Genomic DNA, 22,847 nt, shown 5'->3' on the forward strand with positions numbered 1-22,847 from the left:
CCTACTCTTCTGTATCTATGTCTAAATAGCTTTCCCTGAGGGCAGCATAGCATTGTTGGGCCATGCCACATCTTTTTATCTTACCCTTATCAGATACCTTCATCGTTACTGATGGAGTTGCAGTGGAAATAAGAACAGGCCATATCTTTATCTGTTTTAGACTGCCCAGCATTAGGTCATCCTTCAGGAGCCAGACTTTCAAGTTTGTGTGTACTAAAATGACAATGGAAAATTTGATGGAAGATGGAACAGGAATTGAGCAGAAGAGAATGTTACTTTATTAAAACCTATCTGCATCACTAAAACCTCTCACTATAAAAAATACTGTGGATCTAGTAATTAAAATGATATATAAAAACCAAAACAAAGACTGAGTGGTCTAGTAAGAACAAGAGTAGACTAGTACTATAAAGATTACATACAAGTTTTACATAAACCAGTTGAAACTGGCAATCACATACTTATATATATGTTGACTGGTGTTGTATGCAGTTAAGTGTTTATGCATTTCAAATATTTAAACTTGTAATTTTTTCCCTAACTGCATTCTTCAGTAATCCACTGAGAACTCTTCGTCTTCCATTCAGTAGAAACAAGGTTTACAATTATATATAAAATTAGAGCTATTTAAATGAGTGCTAATAAATGTAAATTTACTGTGACTTTAGGATTTTAAAATTACAGTTAGAAGAACGTGTTATTTTGATTTTATCTTAAACACTTGTCTAATGGCATGTCTCACACACACTGCACATATGTATGCAAATTATGGTCTTCAATGTCACTGAAAACTTTTGTGATCTGCTTGCTAATCAGTAGGATTTATGTTCTTGTCAGCAATTAAAAAAAAAAAAAAAGCACAACGAGGAGGAGCAAAAAGGAACATTTAGGCTGAGAAACTGGAAGAGAGCACGCTCTTATCACAGGAGCTGGACTTTTATCTGAGGCAAACCAGCAAGTCTAAGGCTTCTTTTTAATTTAAGATAGTTGTCCAGTTCATTAAATGTGTGCATCTATCTGTATTAAACAACAACAAATGAATGCAAGTGATGAATGTAAATACTCTGGGTGGGAGGTTTCAGTTGAGTATTTTTTCTAGAAAAAGATAGCCAGGAAAAGTCACAAAAACTGAGATAAAAAATTTGTAACTTCTCTGAAGAAGCTCTTACCTCAAGAACAGTTTTCACCGCTTGGCACTTCAAGATGCTTTCAAGAGAGACAGAGTCACTGCAGCCATTCCGGGTGACAGTCCTGGCTTCTCATAAATAATAGGACTATAACAATTACAACCTGGAGAGGATACAATCTTACTTGTCTTTCAGACCTCCCTTACAGTTTGATGCTCCTCGGAGTCCTCACTAGCATTGAAGGTTAATGAATGTTTATATAGAACGAGCAGTAGGCTAACAAACACTAGCAGTTGAACAGGGCACATAACAGATAATAAATGTGATGCTTTGGATATTGACACTTTGCACATGCTTGAAAAGTGTGTCATTCTGATCCTTCTAATTTCAGAGACGTTATAGCTGAAAAATGTAAGAGAGGCTAACAAAAGTAACCAAATAATAACTAAGCATAGTTTTTGTGATTGACGACTTTCCAGAACACACAAGGCTGCCGATGTCAATAAGACAGAGGTCCGTAAGGGAGAGGTCTGGACACTGTGAGTGGCCGCATTGTGATCACAAAGGGTTAGAAAATGAAATCACCAAGCACACGTTTTAAAGAAAACGTGTTTCTTCCCAAAATATACAACAGGGCCAGAAATATCTTGGGAAATGTATAAAGTGCTTCATAAATGCTAAAACTTTTCGTGATCTGAAGGGGCGACCAGAACCACTGGAAACAGCAACTGGTTCCCTAGACTCCACCCTTTCCTAAATAAGTTCCTGCAAGACCAATTGGAGGTCAGAGATTAGTCTGCATGCAAGCTGACACCAACACTGGCTGCCTTTACCCCGCACCTTGGCTAACCTGCTGCTGGGGTACTTTCCCCTGGCAGCGCTGCCTCCCGAGCCACCAGCCGGCTCTAAGTGGTCTCGGCTTTGAATTCAGTGGCGGGATGCCCAGAGACCTGCACCGAGCATGGCCCGGCGGGACGCGGGGCTCGGGCCCCGGCCCGGCCTCAGCCCCGGGCTCGGGCTCAGCCCCGGCCCCGGCCCCGGCCCCTCGCCGGCAGGGCCGCGCCCCAGGGCGGCGCTGGCGCGGCGCGGGCCCAATGGCGGCCGGGGGCGCTGCCGGTGGGGCGGAGCGGAGCGGGGCGGCGGCGCTGCCCGTGGCCAGCCCGTGGCGGCGGGGCCGCGCCGGGGGCACCCATTAAACGCCGCCGGGGCGGCTGTGGCGGGAGGCGGCGATGGCGCTGACGGCGGGGAGGCAGCGGCAGGACCTGGACAACGTGAGCGCGGCGGGCGGGAGCGGGGCCGCGGCCGGGCTGCCGCTGAGGGCGGGCGCCGCCGGGCGAGTGCCTCGTGTTCCGTCTCTTCCTTCCGCCTCTTCCCGTCTGTTTTTCCGTCCCGGGCGCCCGAGGTTTTATCTGCCTCTTCCGGGGGGACCCGCCGGCCGCAGCGCCTCCCCGATGGCCCTCTCCGCAGCGAGGAGGCCGCCGCGGCCCCGCGCTGCCCTTCCCCAGCCGGGCTTGAAATATCTCCGAGGCATTTGGGCCTGGGCTTGTTTTTAATCGAGATTATTAGCCTCTAATCGGGGCTGCTCGTGTGGTTCCTTCAGTTTTTTCGGGGCTATTTTCCCTGTCTGTGCCATCTCTGTATTGCGTGCTGTTCGCTGGCATGACCGCGGCGTTTTTGTGTTTGTTTGAATGTTTCTCCCCGCCCCGGCTGGAAGCCTGCGGGGGCGAGGCTTGCTGGCGATGGCTTGTTCGTGCTTGCCCTCCTCCTCCTCCTCCTCCTAGCGCTGGGCTGCTGTGCCTGCGGTCACATGCTGGAAATGGATCAGGGAGCCAAGAGGCTGAAGCTTTAACCTGTGCTCAGCAGCAGTGCCAAACAAGGCTGGATTTAAGGCATTTGGGCTTTTGACAGCTGTGGTTGTGGCTCATCTCAATGAAATTAAACTAGTGTTTGCTCCAGTTGGAGCACTTACTGGATTTTCCTTATGTCCGATTGATTGCATGGGATCACCATGTCCCATGTTTTAATTCCCGTCCTCTCCATGTTGTCTGTAATGAAATCTATCTGAGGAGATTATGTCATCTAGTGCTTCCTAATGCTAGTTGTATTTTAGGATGCAAAGATGGACTGTAGCCAGTCTTGTGAGAAAGTAGCATGGTCAAAGCTCTGATAAAGCTTTGTGAAGGAGTGCCCTGACCCCTCATGGTATTGCAGAAATGGTGACTCGTTTGTTCCCATGAGACGAAGGAGATTTTCCTAAGGAGAATTGTTGTGCTTGTGGGAGATGTGAGCTGTTAAACCGTTATTGATTCTGTGATCATGGAATGGTTTGGGTTGAAAGTTTTTTAAAGATCTATTCCTAATACCTCCCTGCCATGGGCAGGAACACTTTCCACTAGACTGGCTTGCTCAAAACCCCAGCCAGCCTGGCCTTGAACACTTCCAGGAATGGGACATCTGTAGCTTCACTGGGCAACCTGTTCCAGTGTATCTTCACCCTCACAGTAATGAATGTTTTACTGATGTGTAAGCTAAAGAATAAGGTGAGATGCCTTGGCTGCTAGAGTGTTGGTCCTTGCTTTCAGAGCTTAAAATTACACCTGGCCCATGAAAACAGGCAAACAAGGGAGAGAGGCCATCTTTGCTCTCAAGGTTCTGAATTTTATATCAGTGACATAGGAGGAGTGTCATTTGTAAACATTTAGGTGTAGCGTGAAAGGTAATCTTACCAGGCAGTTATTTCAGTAATGGTCATTTACAGTCAAAGACTGGGTTAATTAAAATATATATAATATAAAATATATAATATATACTATGCATATATATATTAATATATATCAAGTAGCTGAGGTGGTCTGTTCACAGACCTTCTGTGATAGGGCAAGTGTAGTGTACATGGTTCTAAAATAAAACTGATCATTGACTGAAATAACCCTTGATGGCTATTTCCTTCACTGTAGGCAGTTGTCTGCAGGTGAAGTGACACTGGGGAGACAATCTACCTTGTACTCATTGGCCTGAAGTATAGATTTGGGTCTAATCCCTCTCTTCCTGTGCTAGTATCTAGAATAGCATGCCTCATTTGTCTTCGGTCTAATGCTGATTTCCCTCATGGCAGAGAAGTCTTCAGTTTGTAAAACAGTTAATAGCCTGGTGAACCCTGGCATGACTGAATCGTTAGAAGTTTGGAGTGGGATGGGCTCTGCTTTTGTCTTCTTGTTCTGAGCTGTGGTTGGTATCACGAAGGAGAAGAGCAGTCAAAACATGAGTGGAAATCTTGAGCTGCTTTATCTTCTGAGGCAAGGGATGTAACAGGATGCTAAGAGAGAAATTAGCAGTTTTCACCATCACAGTGCCTGTGTATGTGTATTGAGTTATGTGTATTGAATGACCTTGTCTTGGCCTCAAAGGAGCAGGGATGCACAGCTGTGGGCAAGTTCCTTGTCCGAGGCTTTTCCCTTCATCCATACTTAGTTTTGCCTCCTACTTAGTAAAAGACACTACATTTGAGCTGAATGTGAAGTCAAAGACCTAATACTTGGCTCCAGCATGACAAGAGGGCAGGCTGCTTTCTCTCTAGTGTAGGGAGAGAATGTGTTGTTCAGACTTGGTAGCATCTTCTTCCCTCTGAACTGCTGCTTCTTTCCTGCCCGAGTTCAGCTCTAGTTACTGCTGCAGATGTTTTGACATGTCAGTAGTATGAGAAGCTGAATACTCAGAACTGTTACTGTTGCACTGCAGCTTTGTTGTTGCCTCCAACAGTAGTTGGACAAAAGTAAGAATAACAACAAAGAGTTTTGCAGCACCTGTATAAAGCATGTGAGAGACTTTGGTGCTTTTCCTTGTAAATACAGGCTTCTGTGAGATGCTTCTGGCATCTCTCAGGGTTGAAGCTCAGATACTGTAATACATTTTAAGTTCCTGAAGGCTTAGTGTGATTCAAGGAAGTAGATGAGTGTTGGATTCCTTAGGGGGTGAGTTCTGACATAAAGATGTGATGAAAGTTTACCTATAGTTTAAGAGCTTGCTCAAGATATTAACCTAGTGGGATTTTTCCCCTGTCCTGCTTTAGGGGAAATTTGGGAGAAAACCCTCTGAATGAGGTCTCTTTAGGAAACAGATTCAAGCGGTCCCTCCCCCAGCTGGTTCAGGAAAATATTTCTTTGGAGAGAATTGGAAAAAAGCCCTGTTTATTTAACAAGCAAAGCACTTCCCAGTACAGAAATGAACAATACTATACAGCAAAACCTCTTGTCGCTCCAAAGAGATGACAAATTCAGAAGAGTCCCTTCTGTGGGTTGCAGCTTGGCTCACTCAGGCTGTTCTCAGTCCCTCCAGTGCTGGGAATGCCATGGCCCAGGCCAGGCCTGGTGGGCCACTGGTGCAAGCTCCTGGTATTCTTCTGGGTTTTCAGTCCAGAGCAGGTTTAAACAATTTCAAGAAAAAGAAAAAAAAACAACCACAAAACAACACAGTCCAGAGAGCTTCTCTGTCTCAGCTAGCCAAAAACTAACCAAAAGCAAAGGAGAGCTCTCTTCTGCTATCCACTGCAGACAACACAGTGTCTTTTCTGTGTAAAAGGTGGGGGAGCAAGGGCATTCTCTGATAATAAACTCTGCACCTCTTCTTTCTCCCTTCACTCCTGGAACCAGTGTTAAAGCTGCAGAACTCAATATCCAACACAGAACAGAAGATTGGGGATACAAGTATCATAAAGTCACACCAGGACATCCCCCGTTGAGGCTTGATTTGATAACAGAAAAGTCCTAAACTTTTCTACTTTACTTTTAGAGCTTACCTGCTGCTATTGTATGACCTCTTCTTCTGTTCCAGGGTTCCTTGGAAATAACACAGAGTTTGGAAGATGATCCTCTGCTGGATGCACCACTCATTTCTTCTCATACATTGCATTCCCAGCTGAGGCCAAGATTTCATGCTATCCCAGCAGTTCTCCTTGCCAATTTCCTGTTGCTAATACATGTAAGTTTAAGAAGCATAATTTCCCTAAGAAAACTTGCTATCTTTCCTCTGAATCCTTCAGAATCCACTGTTCATGTGACAGAATTCTGTGATATGATAGTGAATTGCATGCACTGGCTGCTGTTCCGAACCAGTGAGGTGCCCTTTGCCAGTACATTTTGGTAGGGTATATGCTATCAGATACTGGCTGCTTTCTCATTCTGGTTGTTGGTGCTGTGATGCATCTTTTTAGGAGGAAGAGCATTTTAAGTAGTAGTTCTTCTATGCTGTTGGACATGTACCTTAAAAATAATATTATTGCCATAGAAGTTCTGTACTAGTTATAGAGGGCTGAGATAATTTTGATGCCATGCTTTCTGATTGCAGATAGAAGGTAACTAAACAAGTAAAGCTGGATGTGCTATGGGGCTGTTGCATGGTAGTAGATAAAGAGAAATTAATCCAAATGTTCCTGCTCTCATTTCTGGAGGCTAAGAGCAAACAGCACAAATACAGAACAGTATCTAGGCATTTATGGGGGCTGGTAGACAGAAGCAGAGAGAGTCCTGCCTAGTTACGAGTTTTTCCTTGATAAGCTGAATAAGCTCGTTGTTGCTTGTGAGTATGTGGCAACCAGATATGAAGAAGGAAGGCTGAAGAGCTCCGAGCCTAAGATGTCTGAAATGGCACTTTCATGTCATGTGGTGGGTGTGGTAGTGTTAAGTAAAGGGGGGACTTGGTCATCCTAAGGGTCTTTTCCGATCTAGATTCTATGATTCTATAGTACCAGTGGCATGAGCTGTTTTAGAACTTCATTTGATCTCAAACAAAAAATACAGTGCCCAGTGCTCCTGAAAACATGCTCTCTGCCAGGACTTTAAAAGCACACACCAACCTCTAAGGTTTCTCTTTGGGCAACTGCATAAAGTTGTTAAGTGTGCTTTAGCCCTCTAATTTTAGGAGTAGGTGCTTTGTGGGCCTTGTAGTAGCATCAAGAAATGCCTCTCTGGCTGTCAAGAAAGACCTCTGCTGAGTAGACTGCCAAAATTCCCAATGGAAACTGTGTGTCCAGCCTTATTCTCTTCCCCTACCAGAAGAACTATGCCATTCCCTTATAGAAGGCACTTGAAGTGTGCTATGGGTAATAGAGCAGTGACTTTTTCTGCCAAGCCTTGGGGCTTTGCTATCTTCTACCATAACTGATGCAGCTAAATGTCAGTCACCCAGATCCTAGGAAACTGCTGCCTATTCTCCTTCCACCTTTTCCTCTCTCTTGCTAATGGAGAAAAGTGTGGATAAGTGAAATGGGAAAACTTCTGTGGCATCTGTCAACACGACATTTTCACAGGTTAAGTCTCATTGCTATTTCTAAACCTGCTTCAGTGACCAGTTGGTCCTTGGAGCAAAATGGAGAAGTTTCCTTTTTGGTTGGCAAAACAGCATTATAATTGCTACCTTGAGTGGCACTGTCTCTCTCACTGAGCAGATGGATGGGGAAAACAAACTTAGTGGATTTCCTTCCCCTGTGCTTCTGCAAACGTACATTAACTTGTGGAATGTGGAGAGAGGCCAGGTTAGCTTCTGATGCACAGCCTGCCAAAGGGGTAAATGTCCTGGAGAAGTTAAGCCATCATAGTATTATGCAGTAAAGCTGTAATGTATCTCTAAAGCAATTTGTGTGTAACTTGGAGTATTTCTTCTCCACCTTCCTGTGCCAAGAAATGGAGTTAGGTAGCAAAATAGCTGCTGTGGTGCAGCTACCTAGTTACATACAATTCTGGAAACTGTGTAGGATATGCTGGACTGTGGTGGGACTAGGTTTTTGAGTGCCTTTTCTTTTGCCAAGCCTTACTTTTCTGAAGGCCTCCCATCAGGAGGTTGGAGAGCAATGTGAAGAGTACAGGCTAGAAGTAATTTTTTCATATTAATCCTGTCTTTCCTTAATTCCCTCTGTGTGCACATACACAAAATTGAACTGAAGTACTACTCTTTATAAGAATAACTCTTTGTATGTAAAAATATGTGGGGGGTGAAACACTTATTGTTGTACTACCCAACAATGCAAGCAAAACATATTTAATAAATACCACTCTAAATGCCAGCTTCCTGTTTCCTCTTGTATACACTGCTGGTGTAGTTTAATAGAGATGCAATGCTAGGTCATTCCTTCTTGCATCAGTTTAATATAGCCATTTCTGCATTCCTAACACTTGGAAGGAGTAGAACTAATTGTATCACTATTGTAAAATGCAAACTAAGCACTAAACAGGTCAAATAAAATACCTGAATTATTCTTAGTTTTGTAAGAAAAGGAGGTGGTAAAATAATAGATTAAATGAATGATAAACCTTCCTCTTATTAACTGCTTAATCTAGCAATTTAATCTATCTCAAGATAATATGATATGTAATTTGTATTTGAAGTAATAGCTTTTATGGATGATGTGGGGTATACTCCTAATTTAGTTTGTGTTTCTTTCCTTCAGCTTTATGCCATCTGTTATCTGTAATGTCTTTTTTAGGTATTCACAATTGTATGAACGTTATTCCCCTTTCTTGCTCCCTCACCAGTTACCTAACTCTGGTCACAACCAGAGTAAGCTAAGGGCAGTTTGTCTCAAAAGTAATCAAGTGGTTCTGAAAAGTTAATGTCTATGAAGTGTGCTGCTTGCGAAAGTAAAAAATAGGAAATATAAGTTCAAGAGGGTGGAAAGGGGGTGATGGGATCTTAAATACTCATAAAACTAAGTATAGAAACAAAGGCAGCAAATGAAAATTGGGTACTGTCCCCTATGTTCAGTTCTGATGTGCTGTTTCTATCAGTTATGACATGCAGAACATCTGACACCTTTTTTGAGCTAAATGTATTAGAACTCATTTGTAGACTTGAGGCAAACTGATTTTTATTTTTTTTATGTTCTGTCTATTAGTAGCTTTCCATTTATTTCTGTATTGGTGGGAGTTGCTTTTCTTTACAGTTCTGTTTTTAAAATATTCCTGTTCTATAGAATGAACCAGGATGAGAAAGTATAATATCGTTCTTGTTCACCGAATGAACACAATAGAGAAAATATTTTCTCTAACAAAACTCTATAAATATTGAAAACCCTGTATATTATAAATATGCTACAGGTAATATGCATCCACAGCCTTGCTTTCTAGTTGGCCACAAGATTGGTCACTGTTGATAGAGAAAAAAATTGAAGAAGTGTCTAGAAGTAGGCAGTAGTCTGAAAGGATAAGTATATATACAATCTGACTATACATGCAATCTAACTGACAATCTGTATGTTTTTTCTGACATAGTAAAAAGGAAAAATCTCATGGTAAATATACTAAAAAATGATTACCAATTGGCAAAGATGCCTACCCAGTGTTAATAATTCACTTTAAGTTACTATGATGATTCACTTTTCTAATGTCAGCCTGGAGATGATCTTCAGTGGCTGTAGGAAAGTGTTGATTTTCACTTAGGAAATGTCAATTTAAGGGAACATAGACTGTACCAATAAGATAAGAGCCTATCCCACAGAGCAGCATTAAGTGGAATTGAATGAGTCTAAAAGATGTGATTTCTCTTTTATAGGAGCATAAATCAAGTTTTCCTTAAAGTAAAAAAGCATAGTAAGGAGAGTCCAGAAATGAAATAAATTCTCTATGAAGACTCGAGGAATGGTGAAATTGATTTAGTAGAAATTCTGGGAATGGTGACAATTATTAGCTCTGTTCTGCTAGGTGGCTGGTTGCTTTCCTGGAAATCAATCTTGCTACTAAGCAATTTCGGTCATCTTTGTGTTTCTAGAGTGACAGGTGGTAGTTGTAGCAAGTTTCTAATGTTTTATATGTTACTTCAGCTCTAATAAAATCAATTCAGTAAGTAATGCGTAATGAATTAACTACATAATCCTGGTTTTGTGTTTTGTGAATATTGACTTCAAAGATTTTTCTCCCTTCCTTTCTCTTCCAGGTTGCTTTTGTTGTTCTGGCATTTTTAGCAGCTATGTTTTGTTCTTACCCCAATCCAAACCAAGATAAGTGCCCTGGAAACTACACTCACCCACTTAAAGTACAAACTGTCATAATAATTGCAAAAGTAATCCTGTGGGTTCTGCATATCTTTTTTGAACGATATGTCCAGTACCACCACAGCAGAGTCAGAAGAGGAGGTTACTTCTCCATATATCGATCAACAAGGCATCTGAAAAGGCTTCCACTGCTCATACATGCCACAGGTGAAGTGAACTTGGGGATTTTTTTCCATCTAAAGCTTTAAACTGTGACACAATAAAAGAATGATCAGTTTATCTATAATTGTGTATTATAAATTACAAACTTTTACAAACCTGCCTATGAGTCCTTACAAATTATACTTCAGTCAGAAGTCTGTACAGTTCTTTCTGGTCTGCCAGGTGCAGATTGTAAGGAATTGTTTGTAGTGCAAAAATGCTCATGACTGTACTTGAGTAAAACATTTAGTCTTCAGCCATGAAGTATTAAGTCAGCAAAGTCTGTGTTTGACTGCTAGTGATCTTGATTTGCATATTCATTTGTCTGGTTGGATGTGTGGTAAGATTGCTAGTCCTTCCAGGAAGCGTGCTGCTCTTCTCTTTTCAAGCTCTGCAATCCACATAGGAATAGATTAATTTCTTGTTGCTCAATAGCTGTCTGAATTCAGTGAAGTAATCAATTTTCTGACCTCATTGAGGATTTGTAGCATGCAGCTCTATATCTGACTGCCCTTTTCTACTTCCTGTGGGCAAAAGGTAGTGTATAGGAGTGATTTAACTGTATTTTTAAGTTGTATCTCTGGCCTTACAGTTTAGCTGTGAAGTGTTGGTGCAATTAACTGGTGAAGCTTTTCTACAGATCACTTTAAACTGAAATCCCATCTAATTTAAGGGGATTTTCCACACAAATAGCAGTGGAAAAGCGCAGACCAATGGCTTTTATAGTATTTTTGCCTCTTATAATCTTGCCTTCCTCCTGGAGTAGATCTTTTTTTTCACCAGAATAAGTGAAATGTTCCTGTTCTATATAAAAACCTAGCTTTCTTTCCACTCAGTCCCTAAAAGAGCTAGTCAGCTCTTTTTGATAAATGTGCAACACTTCAGGCTCTGGCCACTAGATAGAGCTCTGAAGATGTAGGAGTGTTTGGAGTGCAGTGACAAAAGCAGGCTACGGGAGGCTAAATGATGTAAAAGGATTATTTCTGCCTGTTACAGTGTAATCAGCAATACTTTGCCCTGTCTTCAGTCTTGGATAGAGCTCACTTCTCCCCTACTAGACAAACCCTGGGCATTTGTGAGTGTTCAGATGCAATCAGGTGTGTTCTGTAGAATTTTGATCATCTGCTGTTCAGAAGGTAGTTCTTCCATTTCTGCAAGCTTCCTGCCATGGTAATGAGTGCTGATGCCACTTCCTTCACTTGACTGACACAGTAGGAAAGAGAACTGCACAGTTCCCTAGCTGCGTTAATGGTCTTTTTTTTTAGTTCTCTATCCAGACACTGGTTATAACATTTTTGCAGGAAGGACCACTTCATACTTGGTATCAGGAAAGATTTTTAGGCCTGTAACTCAGTATTTTTTCTCCTTGACTAGTTGTACTAATTTCAATTAAACTTTTAATAATGTTCAAGTACTAAGATAATAGCTGGGCAAGTGGAAGCCTATGCAAGTAGGCTTTGAAAAGACAGTGTTTAGGTTTTTTTTGCTTTGTTAGCCTCATTTTAATATATTTAATATATTTTAAATCCACTACTTGAAGGAAAATACCACCTCATTTTCAGATGACTTATGTGATCTCTTAGGAATTGAAAGATGGCTAAGATGGATAGCATCAACAAAGCCACAAACTGTTTAAGCTCACGTAGCTATTTTAGGTATTTCTGGTGTGTTTCTTTCACTCTTGTTTTTTAAGTCTTAAGAATCTATAAGGAAACTCATAACTGTCTACCATTACAGGCATATGCTGAAATGAAACCAGCAGGTATAAGCTTGCACATTAAGGAAATTAGCTGTAGGGGAAGCATGATATGAAATGGAAAAGCATTACTGAAGTGTTGCAGCCTAATGCAGATACTGGGGATGAGAAAGTATTAATTTATTTTAAGTAGCTAATAAAATTAGTAAATCTGTAAAATATAACATTTGTTTTCTAGGTAATACAGCCCTGCTCTTGATTCTGTCAGTGCAGCATTCCTTTCCTGATCACAGCAAAGTGTACCTGTATCTTATCCTGGGAGTCCTGAGTCTGGAGATGATCAGTTCCCTGACATGCCTAGTGATTTACACAGGTGAGAGAGGCAGGCTTTGCCTTCTTGTGTGACATTCATTATAGCTGGTACTCAACTGTTTTGTTTGCCCTCACAGGAGTTCACTTGAGGTACCCCAAGGCGTTTAACTACCATTAAATACAAATATAAATACAAAATGATTCTGTGCTTGTAGAAGGAGAGCTAAGGCAAATAAAAAACAAATTGGGAAAGGCTTGATTTGCTTCCAAGGGCTGCTAAATGAAAGCTCCATGTTATCTCAAAGCTGTTAATCCAGTGAAGTGGCAATAAATGCCTAATTGTTTCAAAAAGCGTTGTGAACAGGTTTGTCTGTTTATCAGTGTTTCTCAAATGCATGCACCACAAGCTGTGAAGCAGTAGGAGCTGGCTGGCTTAGTCAGAACTGCCTCTGGGATTTACATGTGGGGTTTGCATACCTGATAGTGCCTTATCCAGCCTCTTCCTCTTTCCCTGGTCCTACCCCAAAGACTTCAGTTTCACTTGGACACTAAAATGGAATATTCCTTCTAATGAATATTTAAAACATCCATGGTTTTGGAAGCTGTGATCATATCAAAACACTGTAGTTCTTTATAAAACTCTGAGGCTTTGCTTTGTACTATCACTATTGGTTTTCAAGGTTGTCTGCTTTAGGTTCGATGTAACTTTTGAAGACTTGCAACTTTGCAAAACTGTCTAAAATGTTGATAAATGCTTAAAAGAAAACTTTGGAGTGCTCATAGTAATGCAATGGCACACAGAGAAATACTGCCAAGTAGCTAGTTCATCTAGGAAATAAAACCTATTCTTTACTCACCTGCAACAGCATCAAAAATGCAACAAGAAATAAGGTCCAAGCCCTAAACTATGTGTTTGTCTTACAAGTGTGCAGAAGCCTGAATGCTGCAGGCTTGTCAGGCTTTCCCCTCAAAGGCCCAGCATGGCTCAAGTAGACTGACTGTCCCCTGGAAGAAAAAAGGCAGTGAATGAGGGAATGCAATCATGGCAGTCCTAGAAAAGTATTCCAGGAATGCTAGAGATCATCCCTTCTTTGCATACGCATACTTACTTTCCTAGGAAACTCAGGGAAATTAGAGATAAATTGTAAAACTTTAATAGAATGTCAGGAATTCCAGAGGAAATGCTATTTCTAGCCCTCAGGCCTGCTGGAGCTCAGAAAGCTACATAGTTTGATGCTTACCTTGACCAAAAAGATTAAGTGCAAGAAAGATGACTGGCATAGTAGTAAGGTCTGAGCCAGTACTTCTGTAAGAACTCTCAAACTATTTTTCTGCTTATTTGTCACCAAAAGGGTATTGTTTCCTGACTTGAACTATGCTGGTTCCTGTGACCTTCAAATTCATTAACCAATGTACACAAGGAAATTGTAGAGTGCCGTGTTCTGCTTTCCAGCTCAAAGTGGCTTGAGGAAGGGTCCAGTGAATCCCCTGGGAAGAGGAAGAGTTACATTGCTAGGAAGGAGTAAGGCAATGTGTTCTACCAAGCTACCTTGTCTTCTGAGCAGCCCCAAATCAAAAATTCTTTCTCTAAAGTGTACAAAAAAAGGTTTTAGTTTTTATGTGACTTTACACCTGCTGCAAGATGAGGAAGACTTCCAGTCACCCTAAGCTGCTTTTTCCAGTGGGTAGTGTAATTTGTTTTCTTTGTTTTAATCCCAATGCTTGTTGAGGTAAGCTGAGAGACTGTTTGCATGTCTGTCTTACCTGTAGTGGTGGGTTTTAAGGTTTTTCAACATTTTAATATCAAATTAAGGCTGTACTGAGGTAAGCAAAATGTATTTAGCCAATTTTGAAAATACCTTGAGAATCTGTAGTAATAATAACATTCAGATGGGTTTTTTCTCTCAGACACAGAAGAGTATGTGGGTGAGTGGAACCATGAAGCTTTTTCAATAGGTTAGTTTTAAGGGCAGCCTTCTGCTGAGTTTTAGAATTTAGAATTCCCTTCTTCAAGGTAAACACTTAGCGGCACACTGCTAAGATAGTATCATCTCAGCAACAATGGGGAGACAAAGGTAAATTTTCACTAAAAACTGCTGGTCCACCCTTTTTTGTATTAGCATGTCATTCCTGTATTGGAGAGAAGGCAGCACCAATTCACATATTGTTTCTTCACAGTGAAATAATTATTTAACTATTAGAATGAGACATAAATGCTTATCTGTAGAAAGTTTATGTACCTGACTTATTTTCTGTAAAATAATTCTGTCTCAAAATCAGGAATATCTGATTGTAATTTTAAATGCTTCCTCTTGCTTGTTGGAGCTGTTTATGGATTGTATGATAGACAATGTCCTGTGAAGGACTACTGCCTTCCTTAAAATTATCTCCATGCAGCAGTGTGTGTATACAGCTGTAGGATGCAGAGGCAGAGATTCAGAAATCTGCAAGGAATTGCTGTGATTGACCTATAATAGACTTGACATATATAAATCCTTCAAATGAGGTAAAAGTGCATGGAATGAAGTATGATACAGACAGCTCTAAATGTCAGCTTACTATTCTAAGTTTTTTACTGCTAGAATTGGGAGTAAAGCTTTAAAAGATTTACTAAATATATGTATTTAATTACTTTCTCACGTACTTCTAATATCACTTGAATAAAAGATCTACATTCCCACAAACAACGTATGTTGAGAATTCCACATCCATTCCTTTGTGGTTTTATTTGTAGAGAAATACCATCATAGAAATAACTAACCTTTGAGCCTTACTCTTGTTAACCTCTGGAGGGTCTTGGCATTGTTTTAGCAGGATGGCCTGTAATAAACCCCATCATAGTACTTATGTGTAAGGACACTCCCTCTCTGCAGTAGTGTGGATTTCTCACAGAGCTGCACTGTAATGTTTTTTGTGGCATTAGATGTATTGTTTCACAAGCAGCCTTAACTGCAGAGTCCAGAATGCATACTCTGGATATTTTGATATTTTCTCTGAATCAGGATCTGAAATTGAATGGCTTTAAATATTTTCAGCTTCCTTTTCGAAATAATGCAGAGGGTGCCTACAACTTTTCCCACCCATCCCCATTTTATGTCTGTTAAATTTAGCCTTAAAACTTTATTCACAGGTGCCCAGGAATGACTTCTGGGTTTGATAGCCAAGACTGCTTGGTTCACAGTGGCTTTCTGTAGCAAGTCTGCCCTAGTCTGAGCAAGCAAACAAGTCTAGTTAAACTAGTATTTATTGAAGAGCTTAAGCTAGAAGTTCTGAACCAGCTACCAGTACAAAACTTCTTAAAATTTTTTTATGTCACATTGCTTAGTTTTGCCTGAACTTGCAGACTGAATCTTGGTACTCTGTAAAAGGCAACTAAGGTTTCACCCACTTAGGTGGCAGATTAAAATTTGCAGATACTAAACTTTGCAGTATGTTCAAGCTTCCTGATTCAGGTCTTTTAAACAGCAGGATTGAGGGGAATAGAAAAAGCGAACCAGCAAATAAATCAACTTGCTAAATTATCACTGACTTATAATCAAAGCAATTACAGGAATGAGTAGAAGTAGATTCTGCTTTTGTTTTTCCATTTCTCAGATTCCTTTATTGTCTTTTCCATCTTCTATCCTAAGGTAATCTTAGGATCATCTGTTACAGTTTTTTTATAACTTGGACTCTGGTATTAAAACTTTTTTTTTTTCCATTTTTCAACTAATTTATAAATTTCTTGTAGTGAAAATAAGCAACTTCAATCGTGCCAAACCAAGACCTGATATAATTGAAGAAGAAAAGATGTATGCCTACCCTACTCACATTACCTCAGAAGTTGGATTCAGGTAAGAATTCTGCATTCATTTTTTTCCATGTTTAAACCATGGTGTATAGGTAACACAAATGAAACTGTGCTATTTCCTGGAGACTTCCATGCGATCTCAAACCTGTCAGCTAAACCAGAGGTGGGAATAACAGCTCTGAAGGAACTATGCATAAGCCTCCCATTTTAGATGCACAGATGAGATGCAGCAGTCTTGTACTTTCTCCATAGTAAATGACAATTTACTATAATACAGAAATCCTCAGACATAAGGATGGAGATGATTTGACCATTTATGGCTGGTTACATGAATCTTCAATAAAAATAACCGTGTTTAATCTAGTTTAATTAATTTTATATTGGGTTTGAGCAAAACTTTTGTCTTACACTGTTATTTAAAGTAGGCCTACAGAAGCCTAGCTGTTTCAGACAGTTTTTTTCAGGGAAGGAAATATATTATGGGTGTTGATAGACAAAGAAGAAAACTTAGTAGCTCTGTTCTGTACCAGCAGTTGGACATGAGATTCTAGCAATGGATTTGGAATGTGTTTCAAGTTTGGGAAGGAACTTTTAAGGTGTGGAGGGCACTTGAGGGGTAAGTAATGTCTCAGTGAGGGTTGAAGCTGTCCAACAGTAACTGAAACTTTCACATGCACTAAGACTTATTTTTCGTTTGTTTTTTGTGTACTTGCCAACTGCTCAAACATTGTCCAGTTGCTGAAAACAGTTTGATATGACTTAATAAAAACTAGTAATTGCAAGTAACATGGATTTCTGTGTAAGAATTGAATTAGAGATTTTCTAATATACTGTGACTTGCTCCTATATGTGCTGCCTTCAGCAAAGGTTGACTAATGAGAGATGACTAATACTTTGGGACTTCCCCTGGTATCACAAATGCAACATGCACGTGCTTTTATAAAACTTGGAAGTAGATGTCCAGGATACAGGAAGGATTTAGAGTTGTCTTGAATTTTGATACTGTGTCTGACTTCCATTTTGATATAAAAACCATGATGATTGCATGGTGAACCTCATTTTTTTTCTCGTTCATCTTCTCCCCTGAGAAATTCTCAAATGCCCAGGGAATGTGTCTGCAACAATGACCAGCTGAGGAAAAGACTCTGCTTATTTTTGATTAAAGAGTGCAAACTTCCTGTGAGAACTGATTGCAAAATCGTTATTTTAATTTAGCTCTATACAACTCTGACTCTCTTTCCCTTGGGAGTTAAGGTCTATTGAAAAGTGAATCCTGTCAGCCCTTCAGTTGACCTTGTTATAAGAATGGTTTTTGAACATCATGACCTCTGCAACCTAAGGTAGTGATCAGGAGCCTTAAGTTGGTAGTGCAGGTTACTGGTTAAGGTTGCAAGTTTTCTGTTTACAAAACTTGTGTTCTTTATTTTCCCCAGTTTAGCTACAGTAGGTTTTTAATTGGAGCTAAGCTTTTTTTCCACTCAATGTCCTTCTCAGGACTTTCTAAGAACTATGAAATAGGAAGTGTTCCTCTACAAAATGCTGTAAGACTGAGGAACAACTTTCTCAGAACTGAGATGCTCACAAGTGTACTAAGAGAGCAGATTCCCAAATCAGCTGAGGAGAAATAATTACATGAGGAGAAAGACTTACATATAGAAAATAATATGTAAGTACACTACACTCTTGAGCATTGGCACTTCATCTTGCTGTACCTTAAAAATTCCTAATTAGATTTGACAAAATTCTGTACTTTTTTTTTTCCTCAATTAAGTGAGCATTGTTTAAATGTTGCAGTGTTAGTATTGGAGTTAAAATGAGAGATATCTGAAAGCTGGATATGTTTTATGGGAGAAAGGGTAGTTGTACATGAGACTGTAGATCTGAAATAGCACAACACTTTGGTACTGATGTTGCTGACAGATATTGCTGTTTATAGTAGCATATAATGTATGCTACTACAGGTTTATCAAGAGATTTGTCTTAAACAGCTTATGATCTCCCACAGCTGAACACCGATATTATGCCTGCTCAAAACAAGCTTCCTAATGTGTGTGGGAAAGGTTCCATGGCTCTTACTACAATTCCAGCATGTTGTCTGTCTTGGTTTCTTAAACAGTAAGGTCCTCACTCTTAACTGTCTAGCAGGAAATATGTAGCTCAGTTCTGTATACATGGCATGAAGTTCAGCCAAATTTTCTCTTCCTACCTTCGCATGCAAAATGAAGTTAGACATACAGGTGTTGTAGATTGCTTCTTCCATCAACAATTAGTTGATCCCAGCAAAAGTGAAACTAAAGGAAATAACTGTTTAAATATGTGTTAATTAGCTCTGACATTTCACATATTAGAAGGCTACTGTCATTTACTGGATCTCATATTTACTTTTGTTACTTCAAGGGAAAATTCCAGTTTAGAAGAGATAGTTGAGAAGCAAGGAGATGTAATAGAGTATCTTCAGCGACACAATGCACTGCTCAGCAAGAGACTGTTGGCGTTAACATCTCAGCAAATCAAAACTTAACAGCATTTGGAAAACTCTGGAGCTCTGGAAGGGAACATGAAGTAATGTAATATCCAGACTGATTTGTACAGATGTGACTCTTCAATCATCTTTCATGTTTTGAAATAGAAGTTAAGTTGGAAGGATAAGCTCTGCATACACTGTAAACCTATTACAACTGGACACTCTGGCTCTCTTCAAATCATCAGTTCTGGAAAAAAGTTCTGCAGCTTCAAGGATTTTTAATTCCTCCTAAGTTAAAGTTGGACCTGAGTTAATGGTTTAACTTTGCCCAGTTGTTTCTATTACTTTGTACTGCTGTGTAACCTTTAAGCTTTAGGCTACCAAAGTATTTTATATTTCTGGAATACAAATTTGTTCTCTAGCAAAATCTGACTTTCCAAGGGATGTATATGCAGTTCCTATTGCTGAAGCTGAGACTAGATGTGTTCTGTCACTGATTCCCTTTATTTCCAGTTATAGAGGTGGTGTACTTCAGTTATCCAATACAGATACTTGATTTCTAGATGTCTCCTTTTCTCCTTGGTCACATAAGTGGAGAAATTTGGCATCTAATTTAGGATTATAAAAAAGTGGTGGATGCCCTAAAACTGTAAATCTCACATACAAATTTGTGGTACAAAAACCATGCCATGATAAGATATTGTTCAGAATCCTTTTAAAATTCTTGAGAGATCCTCAGGGCTGATGACTACCCGGTTACTAGGAGTTTGTGTTAGTAACAAGACTCCTGCTCTGCCAACTGAACTAACAAAGCAAAAATACTTGAGCATAAGCTTTTCCATTGATCTGGTAACTAACTTCTGTTGAATGCTTTTAAAGCTGCTGTCAAAATTGCCTCTTACATACTTGCTGTTCATTTTGGCCCTTCAAAAAAGTCAACATTTTGATTCAAAAGCTGAAATGGTGTATGTGGGGAAGTGGAAAACAGCAGAAGACAGAAAGATGTTTTAGAAGTTGAAGAAACAAGAATTCTTGGTTTTAATTTATGGTGAATTAAGGCTGGTGAAAGAAACGTTTTGTTCTGGGTACTATTTTGTCTACCAGTGTAGACAAATAATTATTTTAGAAGCCAATACCTCTGTGGGGATAAGGTAATCACAAATCAAAACTGGGAAGAAGACTCTCAAGAAGAGTGGTCTTATAGTTGAATATAAGAAAGGAAAATTAATTCATCCTACTTTGGTGTTAGGGCACAACTTGAGAAGTACTTAGATAGTTTAGTGTGCAACAAATATGGGGTTGTCTCATTCCAAGGAAAGCAATAAATATTGGAGGTTTTGCTGCTATCGAACACTAGACTGTTCTCCTTAACTGTTGTTTCTTGAAAATGCAGCCAGAATTTTATAGTATACATGTAAGAAATAAAGTTATTTGTTTTTAGAACTCAGGTTTTGATGTGATTGCGTACGTCAATTTATATCATTTGTATGAAAAGCAGTAAAATGTGACTGTGAAATTCATGCACAATAAATGCAACCAAGGAAGAGTGTGAATTCAGTTATTTCCAAGCTCATCTGGTTCCAAAAGTCAGTCTGTGCAGATTTTTCTGTTATGCTGCAGTTGTCACAGCACTGTTGGCACTTAAAACTAGCCAAACAAGGATAGCTGTGCAGCTGTTTTGAAGCTTTAAGTTTAGTTTTAGTCCCATTTCTGGGTAATGTTTTTTTCTGTCATGCTTCAGACTTCCTCTGCCACTTGTGTTTCTTTCCAAAATTGAGAAGGAAGCTGCATAGTGTAGTAGAACAGCTTTCCTTTGTTTTGGGGTCATTACTCAAACCTTCCTCTTCTCTCTGACTGCTCAAGGTAAACCTTGAGTGTTGCTTTCTGTGGAACATGGTAGCTGGAAAGAAAAGCAAGTCTGGCTTGCTGTGTGCACATATGTACATCTTCTGCCCTTTAACTGTTACCTTTCCTAAATACACCAGTGATAACAAAAGATAATTTAACAACCATTGCCCCAGTTTTGTCTTTATCATGCTTGCAACTCTATTTTGTTTTCTTAGTATCTTTAAGCTGGTTTGTTTTTTGTTTTTTGTTTTTTTTTGGTCAGGGTGGAGGCTTGTCCCATTTGTATGGACTCCAAGCAGAAGCTGGTAGTCTTTATTCCTCACCCTGAGCACTTGAACCTCTGGCCACGGTAGAGCTACAGTGAATTGTCAACTAGAAGCTGCTGCTTCTAGTGTGTGTGGCATCCCCAACCCCTTGTCTTCAGCAGATGGGCCAAGGCCAGCCTTGTTTGGAGGCAGAAATACTTCCCAGCTGTGTCCTGCTTATTGGACACCTCTGCTGCTGCAGGGTTGGGTGCTGGGGTGGCCAGTGCTGTCCATCCCAGTGCTGCAGCCTGGGTGCTTGTCCCTGCAGTGCCAGCACCTGCTCACAGGCTGGATTGTACTGCCTGAAGTAAAATCCATGGTGTGCTGTGCATGCAGTAAGCACTGGAGCATTAGGTCCAAGTTTCACAGGGAGAAAAGTGATGTTTTGTGAGCACAGGGTTTGCACGTGCTCTGCTGCAAAGCTGTGCTTTGCTAACCACCAACACAGCCCTGCTCTGGTGAGGTGTGGCAAACCACAAATCCCACAAACCTCTTACTATGAACAGATGAAGTGATACCCTTTATGTAACTACAGCTGCTGAAATGAATCGGTATTTGCAGGTCTTGGCAAGATCTGCTTGATTGCTGCTGGGGCAACAAGAAGATAACAAATGTGAAGGAATGCTTCCTAATATGTGTTATAACTGTACCTCAAAATAAAAATTAAAATAATGTATTATTATTTTATCCTCTTCTTTTATTATTCAGTCCTTACCCAGTAGTTTTTTATTTCTGTAGAAAATCAATATGTATGTTTTTTAGGTCTGAGAAAATAAGTATTTTGTACCACCTGTGGAATATATTGGGTTGCCTGAGAAATGTTCATAGTGTGGGCTTGTAATAATTTTTAGATGAAATGCTGAACTGTGCTAAATATGCTTTACACATGAAAACATGTGATGATCTCTTGTGAATGTACATCTTACACGAGGGAAAACTGAGTATTCCTGTTTTGTCTTTCCAAATAAATCATAGTGGATGTTCTGTATAAACTCTTCAGTATTTCACTCCACCAGGGAAATCACTTAATTGTGAAAAATTTTGACAGGATTTTCCTGCTTTAAGGTTCTACACTAACAGGTAAGTAACTAACATGGAGTTAAGCAGGCCTACTCTACTGGAAGTCAATCTACAAAACAAGGTGGCAGCAAGGACCACAGACTTGGGCCAACAACAGTCAGAACAGGTAACTGGAGATCTGAACAAGCAGCTTCAGCCTTGGAATGAGGTAGGCTTATAGGTTTTCTTTGTAAAAGTCATGTTGCCTTGTTTGTGTGGTTGGAGTGTTTCCTGCTTTGCCCAAATATTTTGCAGCTGATTAATAGCAAGAAAGAGAAAGCCAGTGGAAGAGCAAGTAGTGAGAGATCAGTGGGCTAATTATTCTGATAGTCAAACATTTGAAACTTATTTGCCATACTAGTGTTTCTCCTGATTGATGCAAATTTAAAGCTTAGTGACCCTTAGTAAAATTCGGCTTTGTGTAGACACTGAGATATTTATAGCATATGTATGTGGCATAAGGGAAATATTTCCAGTCTTTATTCTCTTATAATTTCCTTTTTTCCATTCTGGAAAGGGAAGAGGTGAATTGTTTGTTATCCTTTGGGAACATGCTAAACTGCTGTTTCTCACCAAAGCCTTGCATTTACCTCCGTTTCCTGCTGACCTGCTGTTGCAGGACTTAATGAAACGTACTTCCAAATTAAGTTCTCATTTTTCCCATATTACAACTATGTACAAAACACAGAGTTAATTCAGTGTTTTAGAAACTCACATTTTGCCTTCCAGAATTTGAGGTCTTAATCTGTCTTGGGGATCAAGTCATGTTAGATTGCATCCATGCAAACATGAATTCTGACTTTGAGTAGAAGCAATTTGTACTTGTGCAAGCTGCCTTTAAATGTACCTGGGGCATGCACAGGGAGAGCTCAATCAGTTTGGTTGTTGCAGCACCCTGTCCAAATACTTCACATACATAGATGTGATCACACTGTTATCATGCAAAGCTAGTTTTTACCACAAGCCTTATGTTATGCACATCAAATGGAAACAAATGGTTTCAACAAAGTCAAATGCAAATCTGACTTGAATCAGAATTTTGCAATTTTAGAAAGACAGAAAATA

General features: G+C 40.0%; 1 protein-coding gene across 4 annotated transcripts; it reads left to right on the top strand.

The window, feature by feature from the left end:
• Positions 1-2,169: 2,169 nt before the first annotated feature.
• Positions 2,170-20,114, top strand: TMEM192 (transmembrane protein 192). Of its 4 annotated transcripts, XM_079307204.1 has the most exons (7): positions 2,170-2,191; positions 2,310-2,398; positions 5,958-6,104; positions 10,050-10,314; positions 12,243-12,377; positions 16,047-16,149; positions 18,504-20,114. In XM_079307204.1, exons 2-7 carry the CDS (start codon positions 2,357-2,359, stop codon positions 18,625-18,627), a joined length of 816 nt encoding a protein of 271 aa, XP_079163330.1. In that variant the 5' UTR covers positions 2,170-2,191; positions 2,310-2,356; the 3' UTR covers positions 18,628-20,114. The 4 variants fall into 4 exon arrangements, with proteins under 4 accessions (XP_079163330.1, XP_079163331.1, XP_079163332.1 ...); XM_079307205.1 differs by lacking the exon at positions 12,243-12,377; XM_079307203.1 differs by lacking the exon at positions 2,170-2,191 and having other exon boundaries at positions 2,245-2,398.
• The last annotated feature ends 2,733 nt before the right edge of the window (positions 20,115-22,847 follow it).

This window comes from Erithacus rubecula (genome assembly GCF_903797595.1).
Source record: "Erithacus rubecula genome assembly, chromosome: 5".
NCBI lineage: Eukaryota > Metazoa > Chordata > Aves > Passeriformes > Muscicapidae > Erithacus > Erithacus rubecula.

Excerpts from the sequence above, each read along its gene's own strand:
- TMEM192 (XM_079307204.1), top strand. The coding sequence starts at position 2,357 with ATGGCGCTGACGGCGGGGAGGCAGCGGCAGGACCTGGACAAC. Across the intron at positions 2,399-5,957 it reads AGCGGCAGGACCTGGACAAC|GGTTCCTTGGAAATAACACA; the intron begins GTGAGCGCGGCG and ends CTTCTGTTCCAG. Across the intron at positions 10,315-12,242 it reads ACTGCTCATACATGCCACAG|GTAATACAGCCCTGCTCTTG; the intron begins GTGAAGTGAACT and ends TTTGTTTTCTAG.